The 25,582-nt window shown below is 36.8% G+C and overlaps 1 protein-coding gene across 3 annotated transcripts in view; it reads right to left on the reverse strand.

The window, feature by feature from the left end:
* The window catches only part of LCORL (ligand dependent nuclear receptor corepressor like), a 53,533-nt gene that overhangs the window by 6,888 nt on the left and 21,063 nt on the right, over nt 1-25,582 (reverse strand). The window contains exons 5-6 of one of the 3 annotated variants that reach the window (XM_014937063.1): nt 23,304-23,394; nt 9,494-14,370 (exon numbers count right to left, since the gene is read on the reverse strand). In XM_014937063.1, coding sequence (XP_014792549.1) covers nt 9,494-14,370; nt 23,304-23,394 — 4,968 coding nt within the window. Of the gene's footprint in view, nt 1-9,202; nt 14,371-17,727; nt 21,882-23,303; nt 23,395-25,582 lie in introns of those variants that run through there. The other 2 variants (XM_014937062.1, XM_014937064.1) reach the window with 2 other exon arrangements.

Below are 25,582 nucleotides of genomic sequence, written 5' to 3' on the forward strand. Positions count from 1 at the left end.
GGGGGGAAGGGAGTGAGAAGAAGGAAATAGGAATGAAATACATAAGAAATATAACTAAGAGAGGCCAGTAGGAATTTGCTGAGCACTTGTGGCACAGCAGTGAGAGGGAATTGCTTACTGGTAGGTATTTCCTGGAGCTCTATATTGAAATAGTCACACAGGTTCAAGCTTTAAGTTGCACAGAGACAGAATGACATAGCAGTGGATGTTTGTTGCACCTTTTACATCAGTAATTCATCAACAAAGAACACAGCACAATCGTAAAACCGAACAGAATGCATTTTCAGGTTAAGGTTTGGCAAGTGGAACAGATGACAAGAGTTTCAGAAATTGGGAATTGAAACAAGTATTAAAAAAAGGACCTAATCAGACTCGTGCAGCCATGAAGTAGAGAGCTCAGTCCTGATGGCTCCCCAGGACATAGGACAGACCTGAACGTAAGTTGACAAGTTTAAGTATTGACAACATTCCTGCCCCCTGTTTAAGTTGTAATTATTTAAAGCAGCCTGACTTTGGAAGTTTTTTAGATCTCTGATATTTTTGACAAGAATCACTATATTTTGTGGTAATGCAGATTATTTAGCAGCCCACAGAAGGCACAGGGTTCTCGAGGAACAAGGAAGTAAAGTATTAATGTAAGCTGTCCCTGAAATGGGTTTGAAAAAGTAGTAAAATTTTAGGGCACAATATTCTAGTGATGCTAGTATTAAACCTGTTAAAGAAAAAAATAGTCCTATGTTCTCAAATGGTTCGCAGCACACTGTCTTCAAAGGTCTTGGAAATAAAAACCAGCTAAGAATCTATCAGCTGAAAGGAAGCATCATTAATCTTATGATGAATGTAATTAATTCTTAGCATCTAGGCATTGCTGTGAAACAAGTCTGCCTCTGACCATCAGTTCCATGAAAAAACCCCACCTAATTTCTACCCATTATACAAAGCCAGTAGCATGCAAATAAATTTAAAAAAACCCTAAACGCCTGTTGTGCAGATAAGTAGTGTTGTATTTGCCTTAGAAACATCCTGTAACAGAAAAAAGTTTCGCTATTTTTATTCTACTTACTCAAAATTAAAAATGGTCTTGAACGAGGTACAATAAGGCTAAGGCTCGGAGGTGCAGCCCCAAGTACACTGGTTCGGGCTGCTCTCAGAGGAAACAGAATGCCACCATCTCAATCCTGTGCTGAATAAATCTTGTCATTTGAGCTGGATTAATCTCAAATCTTTAATTCATAATAGGTTTTTTGACATTACAAATGCAATCATATTATGGAGGGAGGAGATCATCTCAGAAATGCGATGAGACAGTCCCTGGGTGGTTTATGAGCCACCAGACTTCTGAATTAAGGAAGGTCAAACAATAATTTGCAAGTAAGTCATTTCCTTTTCTGAAATTTCTACTACTTAAATATAATTTAAAACCAGCTGTGAGTAGTAAACTGATAAATAATGAAATGTCTCAGGAACAAATAAGATATACAAAAGAAGAATTTCTTCAAACACACAGGTCTCGAACTTTAAACTACAAAGACAGGTAAGAAACACCACCACCAGAAACACCACTAGTTTTAAGAATGGATACCGTAACTATAGCTCTTAAATTTATATTTGTATTGTAAATAAATTTATTATATTTTAAAAGTAAATGTTACTGAATGTTTTGAAATTTATGTTAAGTCCCCCAATAGGAACACTGAAACATAATTTTAACTATTCTTTTTTTCTCCCAAATTTGGCCTCCATTGCAAATGGAAAACATGACACATAGATAAAAAAGAACCATCTGATTAAGAATCAGACAATTTTTTATTATTAATTAAAATATATGGTATTCTTACAGCATCTGGACGTTTTCAGCTTCCATTTCATATACAAGAAACCAATTCATCATTTGAGGCAAATAATCAAAATTTCAATAGTTTGAAATAGACAACTTTGAGGGCCAGCCTGTGGGAGTAAAATATCAAGTTTAATCTCTGCATATCAGTGAAATTTGCACCTTGCGTAAGAGGAACCTATGACAAGATTCATCTCAAAAGACTGATTTCCCTAAACATCTTAATTTTTATGTGTGCACGTATTTTAACATGAAACGTGAAAATCTTATCATTCTAATTCCTAGCAGGACCACAATTTAGCAGTATTCTACCCTGAGCCGCAAAGTGAAAACAAAGAGTAACATCTACATAAGACCTGCTTGGAAAAACATGAAGGATGGAGTCACATTACTACTAATGGCTTGACAACCTATATGAAACATTCAAAACCAAGCAGAAACATACAGGCTTATGCTTTGGAAAGGATTTTAAGGCCTAAGCTGATGTTAAATCAAGGCCATTGCTACTGGTAGGGATGCAGTAAGAAAAGCCGGTCTAAAGTCCAGCATTGAATCACAGAATGTGCTGGGTTGGAAGGGACCTTTAGAGGTCATCTAGTCCAACCCCCCTGCAATGAGCAGGGACATCTTCAACTAGATCAGGTTGCTCAGAGCCCCCTCCAACCTGATCTTGAATGTTTCCAGGGATCTACCACCTCTCTGGGCAACCTGGGCCAGTGTTTCACCACCCTCAGTGTAAAACATTTCTTCCTTTTATCTAGAATAAATCTTCCCTCTTTTAGTTTAAAGCCATTTACCCTTGTCCTATGGCAACAGGCCCTACTAAAAAGTTTGTCCCATCTTTCCTGTAGGTCTCCCTTTAAGCATTGAAAGGCCCCAATAAGGTCTCCTCAGAGCCTTCTCTTCTCCAGGCTGAACAAGCCCAACTCTCAGCCTGACCAATCACCGAAGAAAGAGCTACAGCCAAGTTAAACAACCTGCCCTGCTCAGAGATAAACCATGACAAAAGACAGAAGCACAGAAAGGAGCACGTGGCTGTTAGTAGAGCAGGAGAGTAGATGAGCTGGCACAGAAAAGTTTGTGAAACTACTGTCTAAATTTAATTTGTGGTAAGGAACTGATCAAGCTCAATGCAGACACATATGGTGCGTTTCTGATGTTGAAAGAACAAATCAGACAGTAAAGTCAGTCAAGTTGACAAAACCAAACAAAAGGACACAGAAAAAAAAGCCCAAGTCTCCAGAAAACATGAAGTTTCTCACTAGGTAAAGAATTACATCCTCTTAATAGACTAACAGATACCATTATTTGTACTTCAAAGAATACTGAAGAATAATCTAAGCAGCTTTTACTGATGTCCAGAACATGAGAGAAATCAGCATCAGAAAAAGGTCCCCTTCCTTCAGTTATGAAAAAAATGGAAAGAGAAATGTAAGTTGCTAGACCTGTTCCACAGGAACAGAATGTGCAACTTGCCAGGAGAATGGGAGCAGAAACAGGAACTTTTCTACAAATAGAAAGTGTCCAGAGCTATTGGGCCAAAAGCCCGGACCCAGGAAGACAAAGATGTTTATGCATCCTGATTTTAGAAAAGAAATCTATCCTTACACTGTAGGAAAAAAATAAAAAATAAGTAACTTGGTCTTCAATAAGAAAAAGTGGATTACAAAGTAGTCCTGGCTATTTAGAAAAGATTTTCCATACCTGGATTTGAAGAAGTCTATGACAAAGGCTGACTGACATCTTGCTCATATGGTACTACAGATCTCCTATCAGGTGTAAGAGAGAGTACAGACCAGCAGAAGTCCACAATGACAAATATGCAGTAAAAAACACAAAAAAAGAGTGAAATTGGGCTGCAGTCATTGTGCAGGTCTCCAAGTACACTTTGGCACTCGCAGACACAGAGCTTGGAGCAAAGAAAGCCGATGGGTGACCAGTTAATGTTTGGTACTAAAGGAGAGCAAAGTATGAAGAGAGGACACAGAGAAGAGAATGTGGACCAGCCAGAGTGCAATGGTCTGAACAGCGGTTCAGACAAGGGGCTGACTGAAATAAATGAATAAAATCAATGGTGTGAAATAAACAACAGTTCAATGGGGACGGTGACAAAGCACCAGAGCAGGTCAGGCAGCTGTCACAAAGGGGTAGGCAGCTGCAGTGGATCATGTAGGAAGGAAAAGTCAGTGCTACACTGCTGTGAAAATAGAAGTATCATGATATATAAAAACCAGCAGGATAGCTACTAACATTGGAAGACATAGCCAATGATAATGGTGTCATTTTAATTATGGGAGCTAAACCATAAGCAGAAGTGGTCAGACATCCTTTTTGGGCTCAGCCTCCCTGAAATTGTGTGCAGACTTTCTATGCTTCTGTGAGAGAGGTAAAGAAGGTAGAAAACTGCAAGGAAAACACAGGTAGTCTGACTTATTAAAGTAATATAAAAAATAATGTTGACAAAAATCACGCATTGAGAAAAAAAACCACCAAAGTGAGAGTTTAGATGAGGAAATGAGCCAGTCAGCTGAAAGCTCCAATAAGGAGGAAAAAGAAAGAATAGATGTAGGATATATGAAAACTTGTGCAAGAATATTTTCCCAGAGCTCAACACCAAAACGTGGAACTGTCTCAGTACAATTAACTGCTTTGAGATGGCCAGACCACACAGATACTGTATTTATGAGTTACATCACAGGCTGTGCTGATCAACCTCTGTCCTTTTCTATCTAACATCAACCAAACTCTGCTTTAAGGCAGGAAACTCCAGCAGAAGAGAAGAATTTAAAAAGGGTACGTACTTGTCATATTTTCAAAAGCACTAGGCAGGCTTGGGAAAAATGCTTGTTTTTCTTCTAGAGAAAAGCTTAAGCAGAAAGACAGAAGCCTGCCCATATTGATCTAGGGTTATCAGTTCCCTAAAGAAAGCTGAAAAATTTGACCATTTCCTCAGGAAAGAGAACAAATAGGAAAGCACAAGTATGAGTTTCTCAGTTTTTGAGGAAATAAAATTAAAAAGAAAATAAAACAACACTAAATAAAATTATGATAAACCCACCCCAGTTATGTATAAAACTGGGTATAGAAATCCTATACAAAGATGCAATGATCATGAGCTACAGAAATGTCCTTGCAGGTAGTTCCTTGAAAGAAGTTCTTTGCCCCATCCCTGGAGGTGTTCAAGGCCAGGCTGGATGGGGCTTTGAGCAACCTGGTCTGGTGGGAGGTGTCCCTGCCCATGGCAGGGGGGTTGGAACTCGTTCATCTTTAAGGTCCCTTCCAACCCGAACCATACTATTCAAATAAGCAAAAGTAAAAACCTTTGGCTCAGAACCCTCAAAAGAACCTGAGAAACAGCAGACCCCAAGGCAACATGTAATTGACCACAGTTTAAGACAAAACAGCACCCAAAATTTATACACCTCATGCTAGATCACCATGGGAGAGAAAGACAGGGAAAGGACAGCCTATATAATGGCATTTGGCAAGAGGAATTCCAGAGTGTAAGCCAAGATGGAGGATCAGACTGTGGTATCAGAGCTGCTGTTGTTGCATTAGGGGGAATGAGGCAGAGACCATTAAGTTCATTAAATGAGTCAGGATTTATTATACATGCATAGTCAACTATATATCAAATTTACCCTTCTGCTTTTATACTTCTGCATTACAAATGGCCTACTTACTGAGAACAGTCATTCATTTCAATATTGTTTCTACATTTTCTATTCATTTTTTTACTTTGTTTTATGGCTGGCTGTGAAGAAGTAACTTCTTGTCTGGCAATTACAGTTATGGAAATTTCTATCTGCTTGCTCTGCATCGCCGGTGAAACTTATTCTGAAGCCAAGTACCCTCCCCATGAAAAGCTTTTGTGAAAAGAGCTAAGACGTGGCTGTTGAAAAGAATTTCTCAAAACCAACAGCTACAATGACTTACAGTAAGTCTCTTCTGCATTTTACCCAACCCAGTATTTTAAACGTGTTCTGCATCAGGAGTGTAGAATGTTCTCTCCTTCGTGAAGGAGAGAGCTGGAGATTTGCTAAAAACACTCTTTTTTTTTGTCACTAGGTCATTGGTGTGAGACCAGTGTCTTCCACAGTAGTAGGAAAGTGATTCCTGTGGTGTAACCTTATCGCTGCTGGGTTGCACCACCGTAAGACAAATAAGCAACAATACCGGAATATTAATGCCATGCTAATATTGATGTGTAAAAATAAAATTTTCCCTCCCAGTGTTAAGAAAATGTATGGTAACAGAAGTTTCAGAAAAGTTTTGTCTATATCTATTGATACAGATGCTCTTTTACATGCTTAATCAAGAGACCAATTAGCCTCATAAAATACCAAGTGTTCAGTTGGATTCCTAACTCTTGTAGTCAACTTTGAAATGATTACAAAGATGAGCCATTTCTCATTTTAAGTACTGAACTAACTTGACCTCATTATGATAGCATTTAAAAACAGCATTCAAACATAGTGAAAAATTAAAATTGAAAATTTATATTCTCTGCCAACAAATACAATAAATTTTCTTCTAAAACTCCACACTTTGGAAGAAAAGCCAAATTGTAAGGAAGAAAATGAAAAAGTTCATCTTAAATGAAGACAATATCCTAGCTTCAAGTGATGGGAATTGATTTTTAAAAGCTTTTCTATGTGAACTCCCACCCTGATGGGAAGGGTAAGAAGACACGTGGGTCATGTCACCACGGCACGCAGCACTGCCTGCTGCTCCACTAGGTCCACAGCATCCTTTCCATCTGTGATAAACCCACACCCCCGGAGCAGATTTTTTAAATATTCAGTACACTGTAAATTCTTAAAATTGAGTCTTTTAACGTGTCCCATTTTGATGTTGGATAATAGTTTCTCTTATTTTAGTTTGTCTCTCTTGAAGCCTTTTTGGGTCTAGTTTGGCCGAGTATTTGAATGTGGTCTTCAGGGTTAAAAGGAAACACACTGAACCACCCTCATGGAGAGAAACACGGATACTGTCCTAAAAACATCTTTACATAATTTTCTTTGCCACCACAGACAGTAATGATGTTTCAGTGTTGCTAAAGACATTCAAATGCTCAGAACATAGATTTACAGTAAAAGGGAACTGCCCCAACACATCAAATGCATCGTTGATGCAACAGTTCTGAAGTCAAGTATCAATAAACAGCACATGGACCAATGTTTCTACCATCCACCTTATCTTGAATAAAACAGAAATATGAAAAAACTATTAACTCTCTTCTGTTGCTACAATGAGCACATGACTAGTTGCAGTTGCTCGATACTACCTTGAGCCGTAAGAACTCAATTGCTTTATTCCCCCTTGCACATTCTAACACAAATTGAGGATACATGAAAATCCAACAACAACGTTCTGCCCACCTGCTACGACACTTTACAATAAAACAGCATCACCACACCTCTCTCTTTCAAGAATTTTCAGTAAGGCACCAAGATCAGTAAAACTTGAAGAAAAACTTTAAATATTGACCATAAACACGTACATAAGAACATTTCAAGCGTGACAAGAGAACAATGATATAATTTATGATAACCACATCAACAAAAATACAGTCCAAAGAACATATGAATGGATAATGGTGTTTTTCATGTGCATTAAACTTCCAGATGCAAGAACTATGTTTGAAAACACACGCATGCACAGCTAGAAATCATGTCCCTTCTTTTTAGCCAGTAGCTATACTGTAGACTAAAAATGCTTCTATGATTTCCTTGGCCAGTGAAGACAGCACACAATGTTGAATCAACCTGCCCAAACAAAACATCCTTTTCTGTTTCAGACAATGTCCTGATACTGCAACAGTACCCCTAAAACAGATTTGGGGTTACAAGCGTGGAGAAAATTCAGAATCATAATTGTTTGTCTTTTAGCATTTCCTATATCAATGAGCTTTCTTGACATATCCTGTCTAAAGACAAAGATTGATATGAGAAACTATGAGTAAAAGGGAAAATAACAAAAACTGTAAATGAAATAATGTAAAACATCAAAATAGTTATCAGATTTCCTAAGGATCCAAAACTAAAGGAGGAAAGTTATCAGGTAAATAAAATTGAGTCCCAATTAAAACTAACATGAGACCATATCACAGTAAAAGGCCTTACATTGCCATAGCAAGAAAAAGTTTAAAGAGAAATATAATTCAAATGCAAAATTTTTCTCAACTACAGTCGAAATTATGAAGTAAAAGTATGAGAGAGCTCTTTCTTCATTTGCAAAAAGAAACAGATAGATGTTACCCTTTCCTTTTCTAGTTCTGGCTTTTTTACAGCAATCTTGTGTCAAGTTTTGAACTCAAGTTTTTAATGTTGAGTTTGGCCCCAAATTAGTGAATTTAAACACAAAATAATAGCCTAAAGATAAAAAAACAGTGTACTTCAGAAAAGCAGGGTTACAGTGAATGAGCTTAATATGAAGAATTTTATATATCACATAAAACACAAAAGAAATAAAGTATACAAGAGCCATAATATTGTTTATATTACAACTTAAATTAACTCTTCAGTTTATTATCAAGGATAGTTTTCTACAACATAGAATACAAAGGGGGACATAAGGTTTTGGTCTGATATTTTGAATTTTTTTTTTTTTATTCTTCAGGCAATATAATCTGATTAGCTAATACAATATTGTTTCTACAAATGAATACTTCTGTAATTTAATTTCAGTAATTTAATTCCTATTGCAGAATTTTTTCACTCGGTGAGTAATTCACACCTTAGTTATTTTATTGAAACGAGTTGAGACTTCTGTTTAAGGAGATCTCTTCACCCAACAGAAGAAATCATTTCAAAAGTGTACCCTCTTTGTAAGCAATATAACGGCCTTGCCGAGATCAGTTGTATTGCAATGTATTATAAATATCTGGCTTTTAAAAATGGTTTAATTTCACACTAACCTAAAAAGATTGCAAGGCAATGCATTTAGCATAGTAACTGTGTATTGTACTTGTCTAGAATAATTTTGTATTTTAAATTGTTCTGTAAGGATTCAATGCACAAACCCTTTAGAGTCAGCAGATTTCATTTGGCATTGAATGGATACTAAAACGGATCTCTGAATAAATACTTCTCAGAAGTTCGTAGTACTATTTTTTACTATAGAATTATAAAAGCATTACAGATTTACATTAGAAATCATTCAATGACAACTTTTTTTTTTAATAACTATATGTTAATATATTGAATGTCTGCTTTGCTTTATAATTTACCCTTCCTCACAATATGAGAAACTACACAGTGGAATTAAGTTCTTCCTTTTGAAATTCAATAACCAGTAGCAACTGACTTCAGATACGTCAGAATTTGATTTATTGTCTGTCTGAACTATATTAGCTCTTTTATTGTCACAACTTGATTTATTGTCTGTCTGAACTATATTAGCTCTTCTTCTTTCACCTTGGTGTGTTATAGCCGTAACAGACCGTAACACACCTATTGTAGTCAAAAGATTGGTGTCAAATCTTTAAAATGGCACTTTTTGCGTTATTATACAATGTTTAGCTTCATGAATTCTCTGAAATTAAAATTAGTATCATGCAATTTAAAAAAAATAAAATCCAAAGTGCTTAGCTGTTTGACTTCTCCAATTGTTTAAGATTGCAATTTTAAGATGAAGGGGGAAACAGGAACTTACCTACTTGGTACTTTGGGTAATAAGTTGCCATTTGTCCACTACTGCATGATTGTCTCTTAAGCCTTTTTCTTATATTTGTATCAGTGGTCTCCCATTGTGGACTTTTTCTTTTGTTTATTCTGATAAGAACTTCAGAACTACCAGCAGGATTATCATCGTGGTTTACACCACTACTTAATTTTCTGCTGTGATCCAGCCTTTCAGTCACTTTAGAAGAATCAGATCCTTTGGATGTTTCCATTTCATTTTCTTGTTTCTTTAATGCCTTTTGCTTAGTAGAATGGGACCTTAAAAGAGGATGTCTTTTTTCTTCCATATAGGCCTGATTGCTTTTACTTTCAACAGCTTCAGGAGAATAAATGGCATTATTTAACTTAAATGAATTGTGCTGCTCGATATGGTTGATTTTTCTCAGAAATATTCTACAATCTTTAAAGGTTTTGGCTTTCCAAGTATTTTGAAACAGTTTATCTTGGCTTTGTTCTTTTCTAACGTTTTGTTGGCAACAAATTGTTCCATTTGTCTCTGCATGTGACTTAAGTATATTTGCTAAACCAGGATGTGGGTTAAAGTCAGAAGATCCCATCATCTGTTGAACAAATGCATCTCTGGCTTCATTTTCAGTTGGCAAGAGGCTACTCTGAGATTCTACCAAAGTCTGAGCGGGCTGGATTTCTACTGTATTTTTTTCCTGGAGCTTGGGTATTTCATCATTGCTTTCCCCACTTTTACTTTTAAACAACTGGCTTTGGCAAAAGAACTGTAAGTTTTTCTTTTTTGATTTCCAGCCTCCTGGAGCCTGATTATAGAGCTTTTTCGTTTGTCCCCACCTATCGCGCTGCAACTTCTTAAATTCATTTCTTTTTAATCTGGCTAAGGAGAAATTGCTTTTCATACTTAAGACCGGAGACCTCACCATGTTATGCAATATTTGTAATTTCCCTGCTGGTTTTGAAGGAGAGGATAGTGCAAACTTTTTAAAGTGCTTTCTGAAAGGGCAAGTACTAAGATCAGATTGTTTAGTTTCCATCTTTATCTCTCTAGTACTAACTACTTCTAAAGGATTGCGAGCGTTTGCCTTTCTCACTAGAGAGAGAGACTGCGTTTCTGTCGTTTGCATAAACCAGGTGCAGAGTTCATTCATATTACACTTTTTCTGAAAAAGCATTTTTATAGGCGACGTTTCAAATTCTACAAGGCAGGAGTCTAAAGGGTTTGACATTTCGGTGTTACAGTCTTGTTCAATGGGATCCCTTCTATCAAATACACATTTATCAACCTCATTTCCCCCCACTCGCAACCAAGTGTTAGTTATCTGTTCAAACCTATTATTTAGTTCTTCCAACAAAGTGTCACTTGATGTGGAAGTGGCCCACCACCTGAGAGAGGGATTGGATGAAAAAATGGGATCCGATGAAACTTCGCTAATGGGCCCGAATTCACCATCCTTAAGATCCTTTTTTGCATTTCCTGAATTTCTCAGTTCTGAGGTATCTTTGGATGCTGTGCTCTGATTTGATTGCCTGTGTTTCTCCTTTCGATCTTTAGCTTTTTTCAAATGGAGTTTGTAAGATTTATGTAGTAAGGCACTTCTACAAGTAAATGCACTAGAAGATGCTAATGAATGTAAAAAATGCAGGGAGGGTTTTCTGTCTCTGGCAGAATGTCTCAGCGGAATTTCACGTTTTCTTGACATCGTGGTAACGACATTGTTTGTTCCATCCTCTCTAGGATCTCTCTGCGTGCTCTTCGCTTGACCCGTGCTATTGCACAGTTGGTTTTTTCTCTCCTGTGGTATGGTTTTGTCTAACACATTCTGCTGCTGTAAAGGAGGCAAACAGTTGCTAATACTCACTTTTCTCTCCTGAGGTGAAACTCTACTGACGGTCACCGAAATGCCAGAGATTTTCACTTTTGCTGGCCTACCGGGCTTCCGAATGGTGGTTAAGGGTTTCTTAATTGGCCGTAAGATATTGCTGCAAGGATGTGGCGACGCTGGGTTGCTCTTGATAGGTCTGACATAGTCATAACCAGAGACCTGGGTTTCAGTAGAAGACTTCTGTAAGGCTTTCACCATTTCAGTCAAAGCAGTTTCAGTTCCTGCATCGTGCCTCGCTTTGCTGTGGTCACGGGCAAAATTAGCATCGACGCGTTGCGTGGGCAGAACGCTGATTACGTTCAGATTACCTTCGGAAACATGTCTCTTAGTCCTCCTTGACCTCCCAAAAACTACTGTCACTGTAATGTTTTTGTGGCTGTTCATTTCTTCCATTACTGCTGCACCACATTTGGTACTTTTGCCATCACTGCTAAGTCCAGGTTTATGTTCTGTGCTTTCAGACACGTCAACTTTTGGTTTTGGAGGCCGTCCAATAGGTCTCTTAACCTGTTTAACAACTTGAGGACCTATTTTCTTTGGTCTGCCGGGTTTTCTTTTTAAAACAGATTCACTGCTACCACTTGACTTCTCCACAGCTTCATCATTTTGCTTCGAGTCATTTAAGCTGGTTTGACCAACAGGACAAGAGGTTGCCATTGCTTCCGCATAAACACACCTTGACTCCTCCTTGGTATCGCTGTCACTGGAATCACAGCCCTTGGCACAGATGGCATCAGAAAGGTCTCCCGTGGCCTGCTTGTCCAACAGAGCGTTGGCGTGCCTCTGAAACAAACAGATATCTGTGCTTTCTTTAGAAGATGCAGCTGCAGATGTCAAAGTGTATTTGACTCCTTCACTACTACTGACCTCAGAGACAAACATAAGCTTTATGGGGCTAGAGTAGTGTAAGGGAGATGAGATCTCCCCGGCTTCAGAACCTGTATGCAAGTCCCCGTTATCGGAAGCTGAAGCGGATGAATCAAAGGTTAGAGATTTTAAAAGGCCGTCGTTAATTTCTTGATCTATAACTGTTTCTTGTCTGTTTGTTGTCACACACAGAGTTTTGGTTTTACTGCTGCCTGGCACGAGTGAATGTGGAAGGAAGTTCTGTCCTGTGCATCCCGTTTCGCTCAGAGTGAAAGGTAAGCCTCTTCGAGCAGCTGGGCTCATAACCTGCTCGTAACCATCACCTTTTAATTTTTGGCTTATTTTGTAACTATCCAGCAGTGAGTTATTATTCTTTCTGGCTAAGTTTATTGTATCTTCTAAACGCTCCACAACAACTTGCAGGTTTGTGTCTCTCACAATTTTGCTTATATTTATGTCACCGCATCTTTCAGCCTGAACATCTTTATTTATTTTCATTTTTTCCAAACTTTCTAAAGACTTTTTTGCATCGGGTGACTTTCTAAACACAATATTGTTTGTTACATAGAAAGAGTACCACCCAGGAGGCACAATGTTCCGTTTATTTCTGCTCAAGATTCCGTTACTCTCATCCTGCAGAGGAATCTGCTCAGTCTCTTTGAAGGTTGCCCAATCTCCGTGGGTTTTTGCCAGTTTGGGCTGGTCGGCTGCAATTGTGCTGTTTTCTGAAAGAACCAGAAATCCGGAGCTGGTTTGAAAATTAGCAAGAGGTAGTTTGAAAGACTCTGTTTGGTCTCCTGGAAAGCACATGGGTTTGGTTTGGCAATTCAGGCATGGATTACTTTCAAGATGTTGCAAAGCCTCATCTTCCATCACACTGAAACTGTGTCTTTTGTCCGGATATATTTTATCAAAATTTTTTGTAGCTTTCTTTGCGTTTCTCTCAGAAATTGATTTTTTTCTTACGAGAGTTTCATCAAGGCTTGCGAGCTCCCTCTTGATTTGCAAAGACTGTCGCCGAATGAATGGTGAATCTGGAGAATTATACATTGCAAATAAAGTCTCCTGGCGCTTGCGAAATCTTGTTTGGATAATGTTATTTTCCATTTGTTTATCGTGTTGGCGAAGCAATTCCATGAAGCTGTAGTCGCTTGCCTTAGCGTTATGCAAAAGAGAGGTGATGAAGTCTCCTAATTTGACATCAGTTTCTGGTGCCCTGTCACTGCTAGAAAGTTTTACAAGATTTGTTGCTATGTCTGTAGTGTCTATTGATTTTAACTTTTCGTTAATACGGTCCATTAAATCTTGAAAAATGGCAGAATGTTCACCTTTCTCAGCCTTCTCTGAATTTATATAGTAACTGTTGCTTTCTAGGTCTGTAGATAGCAACGTTCCACCTGAATAGTCGGTCTCTCTTCCTCTGGGTGTTTTACCTGCAGACTCCAATTCCCCTCGGCTTCCTTCGGCCGGCAGGAGGGAAGGAGGCTGGTTGATGGATATTTCAAGCTTGTTATTGTCTAAAGTTGGAAAATCTACAACTGATCCATCCGGTGACTCAAACTCTTTACTCTGTACAGGCGACAGCGGAGGCGGCGATGGGCTGCGAGATCTGTTTGAGTTTTTAGTGCTGTTCAGGAGGTCACCATCCTTAGTTGAACAGGTGGAGGCCACTCCTCTCCCAGAATGCCTGCTACAATTGGGGGACTGCTCGGCACAACCCTTAGGAGAACCACATGCTTTGTTCACCATTGTCTTAATACATCCGATCGCCACAGCTTGGCACGACAAAGAATGGAAATCTTTAATACAGACAGACAGAGGTGGTAAACAAGTGTTTGGTCTTTGATTTTGTAAACAGCACCTTTTTGTCAGCGCGTGTCCATTGCAATTGCAAAGTGAAATGTGAACATCCTCTTCAGTGAGGGAACTGGGAGGTTCAGAGTGGACCGAGTGTGTCTGCTTGCAACTGCAACCTAGAGGAACGTTTTCATCTTGTATTAAAAATTTTAACATAGCCAAAGTCTGTTGCCAGTGATATGAACAAAAAGACTCCAAAACTTTGCTTAAGGTTGATTTTCCTTTTTCCAAATTAGCTGTTTCCTCTGAATTTGCATCAGCTGTTGAGCTTGAACTGAAAATGAAAACAAATCAAAACAAAATATAAATTACAGTAAAACACCACATCTAATGTTTGTTACAACGGTTAAACTCAAGCCTAAAAATCTGAAGTTTGCAGAACAGTTCTGTTCTATTTGCTCTATTCAATCATACTTGCAAGTGTCACTAGCAATGATGTGCATCTTATCTCTAGGACTGACAGTCCTACCGTAAGAAAAATAATTAGGGAGAAATTAAGGGACAAAAAGAATAGTTTGAAAAAGCTTCTCGTCTCTAATTGCAATCAGAATAATGTTAATTTTCTGATATTTTGAACTACCTTAGTAATTAATGAAGGAAAGCCTCACCACGAACCCAGTAAGCTCAGTTCTACTCCCACGTCACCAGCTGAGGCACAGAGAGGGTCCATCACCTGCCTGTGGTCACAATTCAAGGTTGTGGCAGAGGCAAGGATGGACCCATCTCTCCTGAAGCCCTCCCTAAGATATTCATACACCAACGTGTATCCAATGCTCTTCAGGATACTCTAAAGATCCTTCTAAAGACATTTTTATTTAAATATTTATTTTTAAAGACTACTTTATAGACTGATAGAAAAGAAAAAAATAGCCACTTGCTGCTGTTACTGCCCTTTGCAGAGGGAAGTTTCCCTTCTAGTTTTTAAATCAAACGCAGTGGTGCATCACAGGCTCTTCATTGCAATTACTACACACACATACACACACACAGATTCCTTCATTAAACAAACAGAGATAATCACCACTGGAATAAATAACTTCTGTGATAAAGGTTAATATCCTTTAAATCTCAAATACAGAGTAGGCCTATATCTAAGTAAGACTTCTGAGCAGTTGTTCTCAAAAGATATTAACTCAAAATAAAATCACTTATAAAATACTACCTTAACTATTTAATTAATTTCTTATAAATTATTAAAACTAATGTCACTACTTACCTAATCAATCATTTATATTGAAAAGCTGAAAATTTTCCATGGTAGAAATTAATACAGATATTTCTTCAATTAAATACAAAATCCTTATGCCGGATAGCGACTATCAACAGAGTTAACACTTAATTCAAATGTTTTACTGAAACCAATTGCATGAGCAGAAAATGTTACAAGAATTCTGTTTTAGAAAAGTATGTATTGTTTAAACATATCACCAAACTCTGAACATGACACTAACTTTTTAACCCTACTATTATCGCCTGTAAATTTTTGCATTTAAGTCTGTACTTTGGAAAAATTTCATTTTGATTAGGTTTACAACTCTATTAATCAAGGAACAAATAAATTTAAAATTTAATATGCTGTATTTATAAAGATTCATCTATTCATTAATTAGCTCATACCAAAGTTATTAACATCAATAGTAACTTTCAGATTCAGGTTTCTTACTGGAAGTTATACAAATTTGTATTTTTATTGTCCCACACGGAGCATCAATAATAACTTTCAGATTCAGGTTTCTTATTGGAAGTTATACAAACAAATTTGTATTTTTATTGTCCCACACGGATTTTAAAGTTTAGAGCTTAAAAATATCCAACTATGCTAAATAATTCATGTTTTCTCCTTCTCCTTTAATACTTAGCATCAAACAGGATCTAGTCAAACTCAAGCATCTGGACGACACTAACTCTCAAAAGCATAAGATGATTGTGATGGTACTAGTTGAAATTGTGATTGTGTTTAAACTGAAATAATTGAAGTCTCAACAAGCAAAATACCCCTTATTGCACTTACGATCTAAAGTAAACCCAGCATTATTCAAGGGCAGGTCATTGCCAGGGTTTCACTGTTTCTGAAATGCCACTACGCTGAGCAGAGTTGGAGTTACTCAGCCCGACAGGAGCCTCAAGGTGCTGAGATGTATCACTGCGCTTGGGAAACAAAGCTCATCCTACCAATCCAATCATGGGTAAAACCTAATCACCCTCCCCACCACCGTGACTTTAAATAAGTAATGTTTTGAAAGGCTAGATAGAGAAAAAATGAACACGGCACTAGGTTTTCTATATTTTGCTTGTAAATCACAGTAAATTTGTTAAATACTAATTTGCTGAAAAGATGACTATAGGACTAGTCTTTTTAGACTGAATCTCTAGACAGGTATCTTTCTGTTCAGGCTTGCAAGGTGTGTCTAATGGAGCTTCACTGGAGAGCTTTAATTGTAGAGAACCTGTGTCCATAACTGCTATTTAAAATATGCTCATTGGTGGAAGAAACTTCCAGAGACCTAAAGCTGCTTTGAATTTGCTAGGTGGCCACCAGCCCATTGTATAAAGTGATACGCTGCTCATCACACACACTGAACATTCTTCTAAGACAACTTCTTTCTTTTTATCTACCCTTGTGGAACATCTATGAACTGCTTTCCCTGGGCGTGGGTTAGTTTCTAAACCTGACAGACAACGTAACCTCATCTCTTCTCCTGCAGCAGTGCCACACTCCAAATGGTCTTCCAGGTTTGTGAAAACACATCAACCCTTTACTCAGTCACCACTTGGGAACAGCTCTTACTAGGGAACAAATAGATGTCCATGTATTTAAGTAAACTAATTTTTAGTAGCTTTTCAATACAATCATGGATTTATATTTCAGTTTCCTGTGATTGCTTCCTATAGACGGCCCTTTAAATTTGTGTTGTCACACAGCAGCTTAGACCATCCTCAAGGTGAGAGCTTAAGTGGTCACTTGACAGAAGGCAGAGCTATCTCTTCCACAGCTGCAAAGTTCCTCCACAGTACAGGGGATTGACTGGAGTCCAAAACCGGCACAAGGGCTGAGATGGGATAAAGTCCTGGCCTTTCAACACATCATTTTATGTCTAAACCTTTGCCTCCTCCACAAATCCCAAAAACTATCAGGAAGGAGCTCTATCGGAGGAACCCCAGCAGGTTTCCTTCCCTAAAGTTCTACCCTCTGTCCTCTCAGGCACAGACAAGACAGATCAATCCAGCAGCTTCTTTGCAGACTGGGAATGGGAACAGAACATCCTTTCAGGTACTAAGATGAACAGCGCACAACTATTATAGAAAGAGAAATTTGTCTCATAGAAATGTTGGGTTTTGACTTTACTAAGAAAATACCCCCCCTCCCAAAAAGCTATACGTTATCTCTAATACAGAATAGATAATTTTTAGCTGCGAACTGAAGGATGTACCTGTTATAAAATTAGTTTTCTGAATTTCTCCCCCTTTATGACTGAGAAATCCTCCTTCCTTAAAGCTGCTATTTCTGATATATAAAATTCTCACAGTAAATTAATCATTATGTGCTTAATTTGTACAGTTCTTATCTTAATGCCACTGCTAAGAAACTTATGTCTCAGGAGTAAGTCAAATGAGTCAGTTACAGCTTTTTGTTTCTTTCTTTTTTTTTTTTACTGAATGAGCAAATCAATCACACATCAGTGTTGTAAATTTATGTGCAAAAGCATTGAAGTGCTTTACTACAAATTACAACGTAGAAACACGTTAACTAAACAATTAAATTCATACAATCAGATTTAGGAATATAACAACACAAAGAAGAAACAGAATTACAGTACATTTACAACACAAGACAAATACATGAAATTCATTAGAAAATATTGTAATAAATAATTCATGAATTATAGTGCAATTGATTTATGCATAAATATAACTAATTGCCTAAAAATCAGTTGTTAACAAAAATCTGTCAAAAATCAAGGCAGCCACAGAGTTTTACTAAATTACTGCGACAATGGAAATACTGCAATTAAAAAACAAATACAAGTATTTGTACTGTAAACAACTAAAAAAATCAGTCTCACTAAAGTTAATATACAATTTAATATAAAATTGTCATTAGCTACCAGAAATGGTTTAAACAGCTTTACTGAGCAGTAGTTCTAAAAACAGAGGCACTGTTTTTTAATATAAAATACTTGAGAAACATTCAAATAAGTAGAAAGCATGTAGGGCTTGCTTTCGCCTTCATTTAAAATTCTGCTGAAACAGGAATTTTCAGAAATCGTCAATTACTAAGTAGTGACTGGTAACTGAATTTATAAAACAGTTCAAAATGTGTAATTTAAATGACATTTAATGGAATACATAGGGGTCGGGGAAGGAGAATCTACACATTTCCCTGCCTTTCCTTAGTTGTGTAATCAAAGGTTAGCCTAATAATTAGAAACAAATAATTCTGTTCCTTTAAACACTTACAGGTTGAGTATCATCTATAAACTATCAAAAAATATTTTAATATACTATTTCTGACCAAAAAATAAATACAAGTACTAAAATGTTGAAAATTAATTATAATATTACATACAAAACTACTGAGTACTGTTAAGTCAATAGTAAAATGATCCCTGATTTTATGAATCCTGTTAATTTTTTGGTCAGGTCATCTTTTAAATGATATAAAAAGAGTGCTGTAACTTGCCTTCAATATAAACTTCTGACTCAAATTTCTAACATCGTCTGAGGAGTAGAAAACATCAGTACGGTACAAATATTAGGCAATGTATCCAAGCCCCAAATTTTTGCAAGTAAAACTCTATAAAGACAGATCTTGAAACACTTAAGGTTTTTTCATCTTCATTTTTTCAGTGGGGATATTTCCACAAATTAATCCTTCCGGCCCTCACAAAATATGGCTTAATTCTTTTAAAATGAAAGATGACCCTGACACCTGCTGTTTTGTGACCTCCTCGTTTATCAGGTAGAGTTCGGCTTAAAAAAAGGATTCATTCTGTAATATGCAAGTAAACCTTAACCACTGAAGAAGATTCAGTGTAAATCTGAGAGACCAAAGAACTGAGACATCGGTTGTGCAGTTTCAAAAGATAATTCCGTTTTAAAATGGAAGTTGTTATTTTTCAGTAGAGTTAATAAATATGGGCTCGATTTTGCCATGGGTATTGCAGTCCGCTCTCCGCTGAATTTAATGGCAAATTTATTTATAAATGAAATTACCTGATGTAGCCCATATGGATCTAATGTCCCGTTTCCTTTATATAATTAACCTATCCACATGCAAATTTAAGTGGGGGTAAAATATCGTTTTCTATGCCAAATTAGATGCGTACAGAAAAAATTACATTTTGAGAGGAAAAGGGCACTGATGTTCGGTATTGAATGTATGAAGCAAGCCCCCATTCTTCATATGTAGACATATACTTTGTGATATTACACCAAAAAATTAAGTATGATATAAAGTCCAATGCAAATACTTTAAAATCATGTAAAAACTGCAATATGAAGGTAATTGGTCTCCCTTAAATTCTATTAAAAGTTACGTATTTAAAGTGAACTGCCTAACTTCTAACTACCAAATTTATAAAGAATTTCTAGTATTGAAAGTTCAAAACAGCTTCACTGTTTAATATTTGTATTTCTATCAAGACCCTGAACTGCAAATTTGGTTATTAGCAAAATGATAATGTAACTTGGTATTCATTTTTGATAAACTGAAAATGTTTTGAAATGTCACAGCAGCAAATACATTACAGTTACAGTGAGGTTTTTCAATAGGAGTGTGACACAATCCTTAAATAAATTTTAAGTAGTCATAACATCAACTAACCAGCACGTTTCAACAAAAAAACCAAACAAACCCAAACCATTCTCAAGCTCATTCTGTGCACATTATGAACATGCTCTAAGTTGCATTCCAACTCTCTTCTTAAACCTTACAAGTTACCTTACTTGTCAAACTAAAAAGGAAAATTATGTTAAAGTTTAAATTATTTTATGCTCTTAGTATTCCATCTTATTTCATATTTAATAATTCTATAACTACAGTAATTTCTCAGGTTTCATAAGTGTACACTTTGTAAACACCAATTTCTTTCTAAACCAACAACAAAATTTTCTTAAAATGATAAAAAAATGCAGTTTATGCCTGCTAAACACACATTTTTAGTAATGAAATGTTTTTCTTACTTGTATTGGATATTTAAGTAACGATGAACTTTTTTTTTTCTTTCACAGAATGTACTATATTCTACTAATACTTCACAAATCCACTTCCTTGTGAGGAACTAGCTTTTCCAAAAAATCCCTTGATTTGTATAATCTGAGTTACTTACAATTTATTGCAAGTATTCTGTGAAGTCTAAAAGTCTGCTAACCCTTGGTCGTGTATTTCCATAATAAGATGGATTATTGGATGGGTAGAGTGGTTCTTCACCAATTAAAAATTATGCTTCACATGACAAATACTCGTTTTCCCAAAACATCTTTATGCTATTGACTACTAAATAAAACCTGAATCTTTTCACCTATTTATACAAGGATTATATTAAATACACGCTATCAGAATTAAGTGAGCAACTCTATAATTCTGTCCACAGTGAAAACCCTGAATAAAACTATTTTTCAAAAGGCATGTATGTGGTTTTTGAACTTGTATAATTTCACGTCTTCTGTCAGAGTGAGCATATGTACTTCTCACACGGTGTGTGTATACAGACATACATACACACACACACAACAAGTCGCTAACAATTATTCTACACAGGCTTGCTACTGTTTTTGCAGCTGCCAGTCCCTGAATCTGTCATATTAAATAAGCCAGTATCTGGTAATCGGAGTTTCTTCTTCGGCGGAGTCTTCAAGGTTCCAGATCTTTCTTTTACTTTATATTCTAAAGTGCTGTGAGGTACCCCATAAATTCCTTGTGCTTTGGAAACACTCATTTTCCCACTCATTACCATTGCAATCGCTTCTTCCATGATTTCGTGATCGTACTGCCGATAGCGGCCACGTTTTTTTCTTGGTTGCTTATTATCTTTACGATCCAAACTATCTTCTGTGTTTTCTGAGGTTCCATCTACCGTCCCATTCTTAGCATTAAGACACAAAGGAGAGAGGTCCCCATGCAGAAAGTAGGAGTCAACACTTGAGTGAGTTACGGGTCCAGAACATTCAATTTTGTTCTGTTTAGGGAGTATATTTTTCAATTTTTGAAGAGCTGATCCTTCTAAGACTGAGGAGGTTTTAGAAACGTGGTACATAACATCCAGAAGACCAGCAGTATCAGACTGTGGTTTGGCCACAGAACTTATTCTTAGCTGAGGAATTTTTAATTGTACAGTAGGACTTGAAGTTTCATATTGTAGATTTTCACTTTTTTCTTTAAATTGAGTGACCATTCTCTGTAGAGTTAACTGGTGGAGGTAACTGGAAGCTGTTGGGAATTTTAATTCTGAGGTTTCAAGTAGACTGAGTTTACTTTTTTCTGTGCGCTCTGCTTGAGCTCTTGCCCACAAGGCTACTTTTTGTAGGACTGCACAAGTTTCTTTACTGTCTTTAAATGAATAACTATCATTGAAATCTCGAGTTTTGTTTTTAAAAGGTGCAGGCTTTCCTGCTGGTAAGGCTTCTAAGTGGAGAAGTAAAGTTTTTTGAGGTATGCCATAAAGTATGCCTGCTTTATTTATGTCCAGTGCTCCAGACTGAATGTCTTTCAAAGCTTTTGAGAGCAAACCATCTGCAAACTCAGCACTTCTTTCCACATAGTCCTCTCTGTGTCTGTGTAGTCTCCTGGATGGATGGAATGAAACGATGGTAAACTGATGTATGAGAGACTCTCACACAGCTATGGAAGGGAAGGGTCCACTCCTTTATTATACTCCTTGCTTCGGTAACATCACTGCTTCTGATACTTTTAAGCCTTTGAGCTGTGGTAGTTAAATGATTATCCTAGCAAAATGTTACAGTTCTGGTAGGACAGTGCGTCAGAAATCATACGGTGGCTTCTACAGCAGCCCTTCCAAGAACTTTATATCCTAGCTCAGTATTGGATAATATTCTCATGTGCTTGCTATATTCCCTTGTTCACATGCTTGCAGAGCAACACTGTTATAAATTTAATTATACAATTAACGTTCCGTTAAATACCCAAATCCTGAAGGAGTTTTTGTTAGTAGAAACGTGACGTTACCGCTAAACAAGTAATAAAAGAGTCAACCCCCTCATAGAAAATTTGCAGCAATAAGTACATAACTACACACAAACATCCCAGACTTACACAAAACTAGGCTTACTACAACAATAAGATAAAGTGCTGTAGTTAACAAGTCCGTTTCGGCAAAATAAAACACCGTTTTAAAAACTTCTAGCCACTATGCACAGCTCTCTACTTACAAAGTCATATTCGTGTTAAAACTTCTTCATATCAGCAAAATTAATGAAATGCAATTTGACATCATTCAACAAATACTGCTATCGTAGTCCTGTTCGTAATAAGCTATTCGGGAAGACGTACAGGTGACAAAAAGGGTCCTGCTATGGCTAGTGGATGGGAGGATGCCGAGATCGTAACAAAATCCAACAAAACAATGCTTTTCAGTACTTTCGTGGTAGCTTTCAGCAGATGCAATAACGTTTTTTCTTGCTGAATAGAGAAATTTAACCATTTGCCACCACACACCATAGTCAGAACCATGATGTAAGTATCAGTGTGATGATTAAGAGCTCTCTCTCACGCGCGTTTGCTTGCTCTCTCTCGCATTAAGGAATATTATAGATAGTAGTCATTTAACTTGTTCATGTTAGTTGAAGAATATTTTAAATCTAAATATTAACATGGTCTTTTTTGTCCAAAATCGAAGTTTCCTAAATAAGCTCTGAAAGAATATGTTTACATTTTCTTCTACTATCCTATTACTTTTAAGGTGTTATGTCGTCAATTTTCAGTTCATTTTTAGTAACATGAACTAAAGTTTGGTGATTGTTCTGATAACTTTTCTTTAAACAGAAAAAAAAGGAAAAAGACAAATGAAACATATGATATATACATAGACACACACTTATGAGTGACAAAAATTCTTTCAAAAGCAAAAGAGGAACCACACGTGTGTGTCAGTATATACAAATATGTTATGAACATAAAACCTGACTTCAGAGAAGAGAAACCTGGATTGTCTTTTGCATAAGCCGAAGAGAGTCCTAAACGTTGCTTACCCAGACACTGAGTTTTCAGAACACAATGGGTCGTATTTTGGTTCGTCCAACCTCGCGCTTTTCTTTGTAGAGAGATCTAGCACTCCATCCCCTGCAAAGAACGAGCAGTGATGACAGCAGCTGGTTAAAGATGACCTCAGAAACTCTGTTAGCAAGTATTTGCACCTCTGGCAGAGTTTTTAAGCAGTTACTTTATCTTCTAGAATTTTAGACATCTTATTAACAATGTCATCCATCAGTAAATGGTTTTAGATATTTGATTTGTAACAAAACTTCTTTAAGAAAAAAAGAATGAACTCATTCAGAAACAACAAAATTTAAAAGAATCTGTCTTAAAAAAAAAAAAAATCTGTCTTTAAAAAAGGCATGTAACTGTTCTCCTAAAAACCACATATGCATATACATTGCACCGTTTACTTTTAAGGCAAACAAAGCAATGCACTTCATATTATCATTATTAATATTACTATTAATATATACGCATTTACATATTGGAAACAAAGAAGCCTGATGCTGAAATTATAAGTGACGTAACTAAATCATAGGCTTAGAGGATAATTTGGACTACTGGGGATCTCAGGAGGTCTCTACCCCAACCTCCTGCTCAGAGCAGGGTCAGGGATGAGACCAGACCAGGTTACTGGACGAGAAGTAGTACCCAGTGACTGGGAAGAGAGCTCGAGCCCAATATAGGGTTTTAACCACGAGACCTGTGTCATTAAATGATCATAGATATCTCTAGAGGTCCCTTCCAACTCTGACAATTCCATGATTCCATGAAATGATCTAACAGTTTGTTTGTACGTACTCCCCCTGCCGCCCCCACATATACGTAATAATGAAGCTGGAGAAATGGAGACACCTGAACTGGGGTGGGAGTCTGCCTTGTTAAGTCACTGGCAAATGTTAAATTCAAGATCTATAGATAGCTGTTGAAATCTGTAACACATTGAAATAGAAAACCATGGGGTTTTTTAAAATCAATATTTAAGAATGCTGAAAATTAAAGAAACTAATTAGCACCTGAAATACTCCTTCCAGTTTAAGCTTTTGGTTTTGCTTTTTTTTTTTTTAAATAACATTTAAATTATAGATAAAACTCCTAAACATATTTGATTTCATACCTTTCTTCCTTGGTTCTCTGTTTCAAACTTGGACTGTTTTGTTTGTGTGCCTGAGCTCTGTGAATCCCATTTTGAGTTTCAACATGTAGATCGACACTCAAATCTACAAGCAACCTTGTGCTAAGCCCTTTTTCATTTTCACATTACTGTGTGCTATTTTTAAATCATCAATCAACTCTATATATTTTCACCCAGCCTCAAATGCAAACATAAAGCAATGAATAGTCCAAATGCCAACACTCAAGAAGTCAGAAAAATTGTTTTTTGACTGTTTCCCCCCAACTATTTTGTATTTGAAGAAGGGTACAGAAAGAAAAGGCAGTGTAAGTTAGCATAACAGGAAAAGCTGTTTAGAAATATACCACTTATCAAAGATGGTCCTTTTCTCCTGAATATGTTCCTTTAAGTCTTCCTTAACCCCAGAGTTACAGAAAGGACTAGTTAATGCCAATCAGCCTTTCTGATGCAGTGGTAGTCCCGAAGGAAAAACCAATTAAAACCACTACAGAAATACTCTACAGGGACTGTCTGGCCGACCAAGCTGTAAAGTGTCCTGAATATTTAAGCTCCCAATGTCCCCGAGTCCTGTGCAATGGACAGATTTTGTCCATTGTCTTCTGTCAGTCATGCAAATTACATTCCCTTTTCTTAAGTGTGTGTGTGTGTTCCCTTTCACATTAGTTTCTCCATCTTCAGTTGATATTCATAGGCACTACGATAAAAAAAGTTTAAAGAGATCACTAGACAAAAATCACCAGAGAAAAAAAACTTCAAAGTTCACAACTGATCAATTTATGATGAGCTAATCAGCTCTCTCTATTCAATCTACAAAAAGAAAACTGAAACTAACTAGATTATAAGAAGTCAGAAAAATTGTTAAGGTAACTCTCCTTTATACTAGTACTGTAAAGAAATAAAAGTGTTGTGTAAGAATCAAGTCCAGCTATTTGTTTTGGACTGTTTTTAACAATTTTTGACTGTTTCCCCCTAGCTATTTTGTATTTGAAGGAGGGTACAGAGAGAAAAGGCAGTGTAAGTTAGCATAACAGGAAAAGCTGTTTATAAATATACCACTTGTCAAAGATGGTCCTTTTCTCCTGAATATGTTCTTTTAAGTCTTCCTTAACCCCAGAGTTACAGAAAGGACTAGTTAAT

The sequence above is a fragment of the Calidris pugnax genome, unplaced genomic scaffold, assembly GCF_001431845.1.
Source record: "Calidris pugnax isolate Ruff unplaced genomic scaffold, ASM143184v1 scaffold49, whole genome shotgun sequence".
Taxonomy (NCBI): Eukaryota; Metazoa; Chordata; class Aves; order Charadriiformes; family Scolopacidae; genus Calidris; species Calidris pugnax.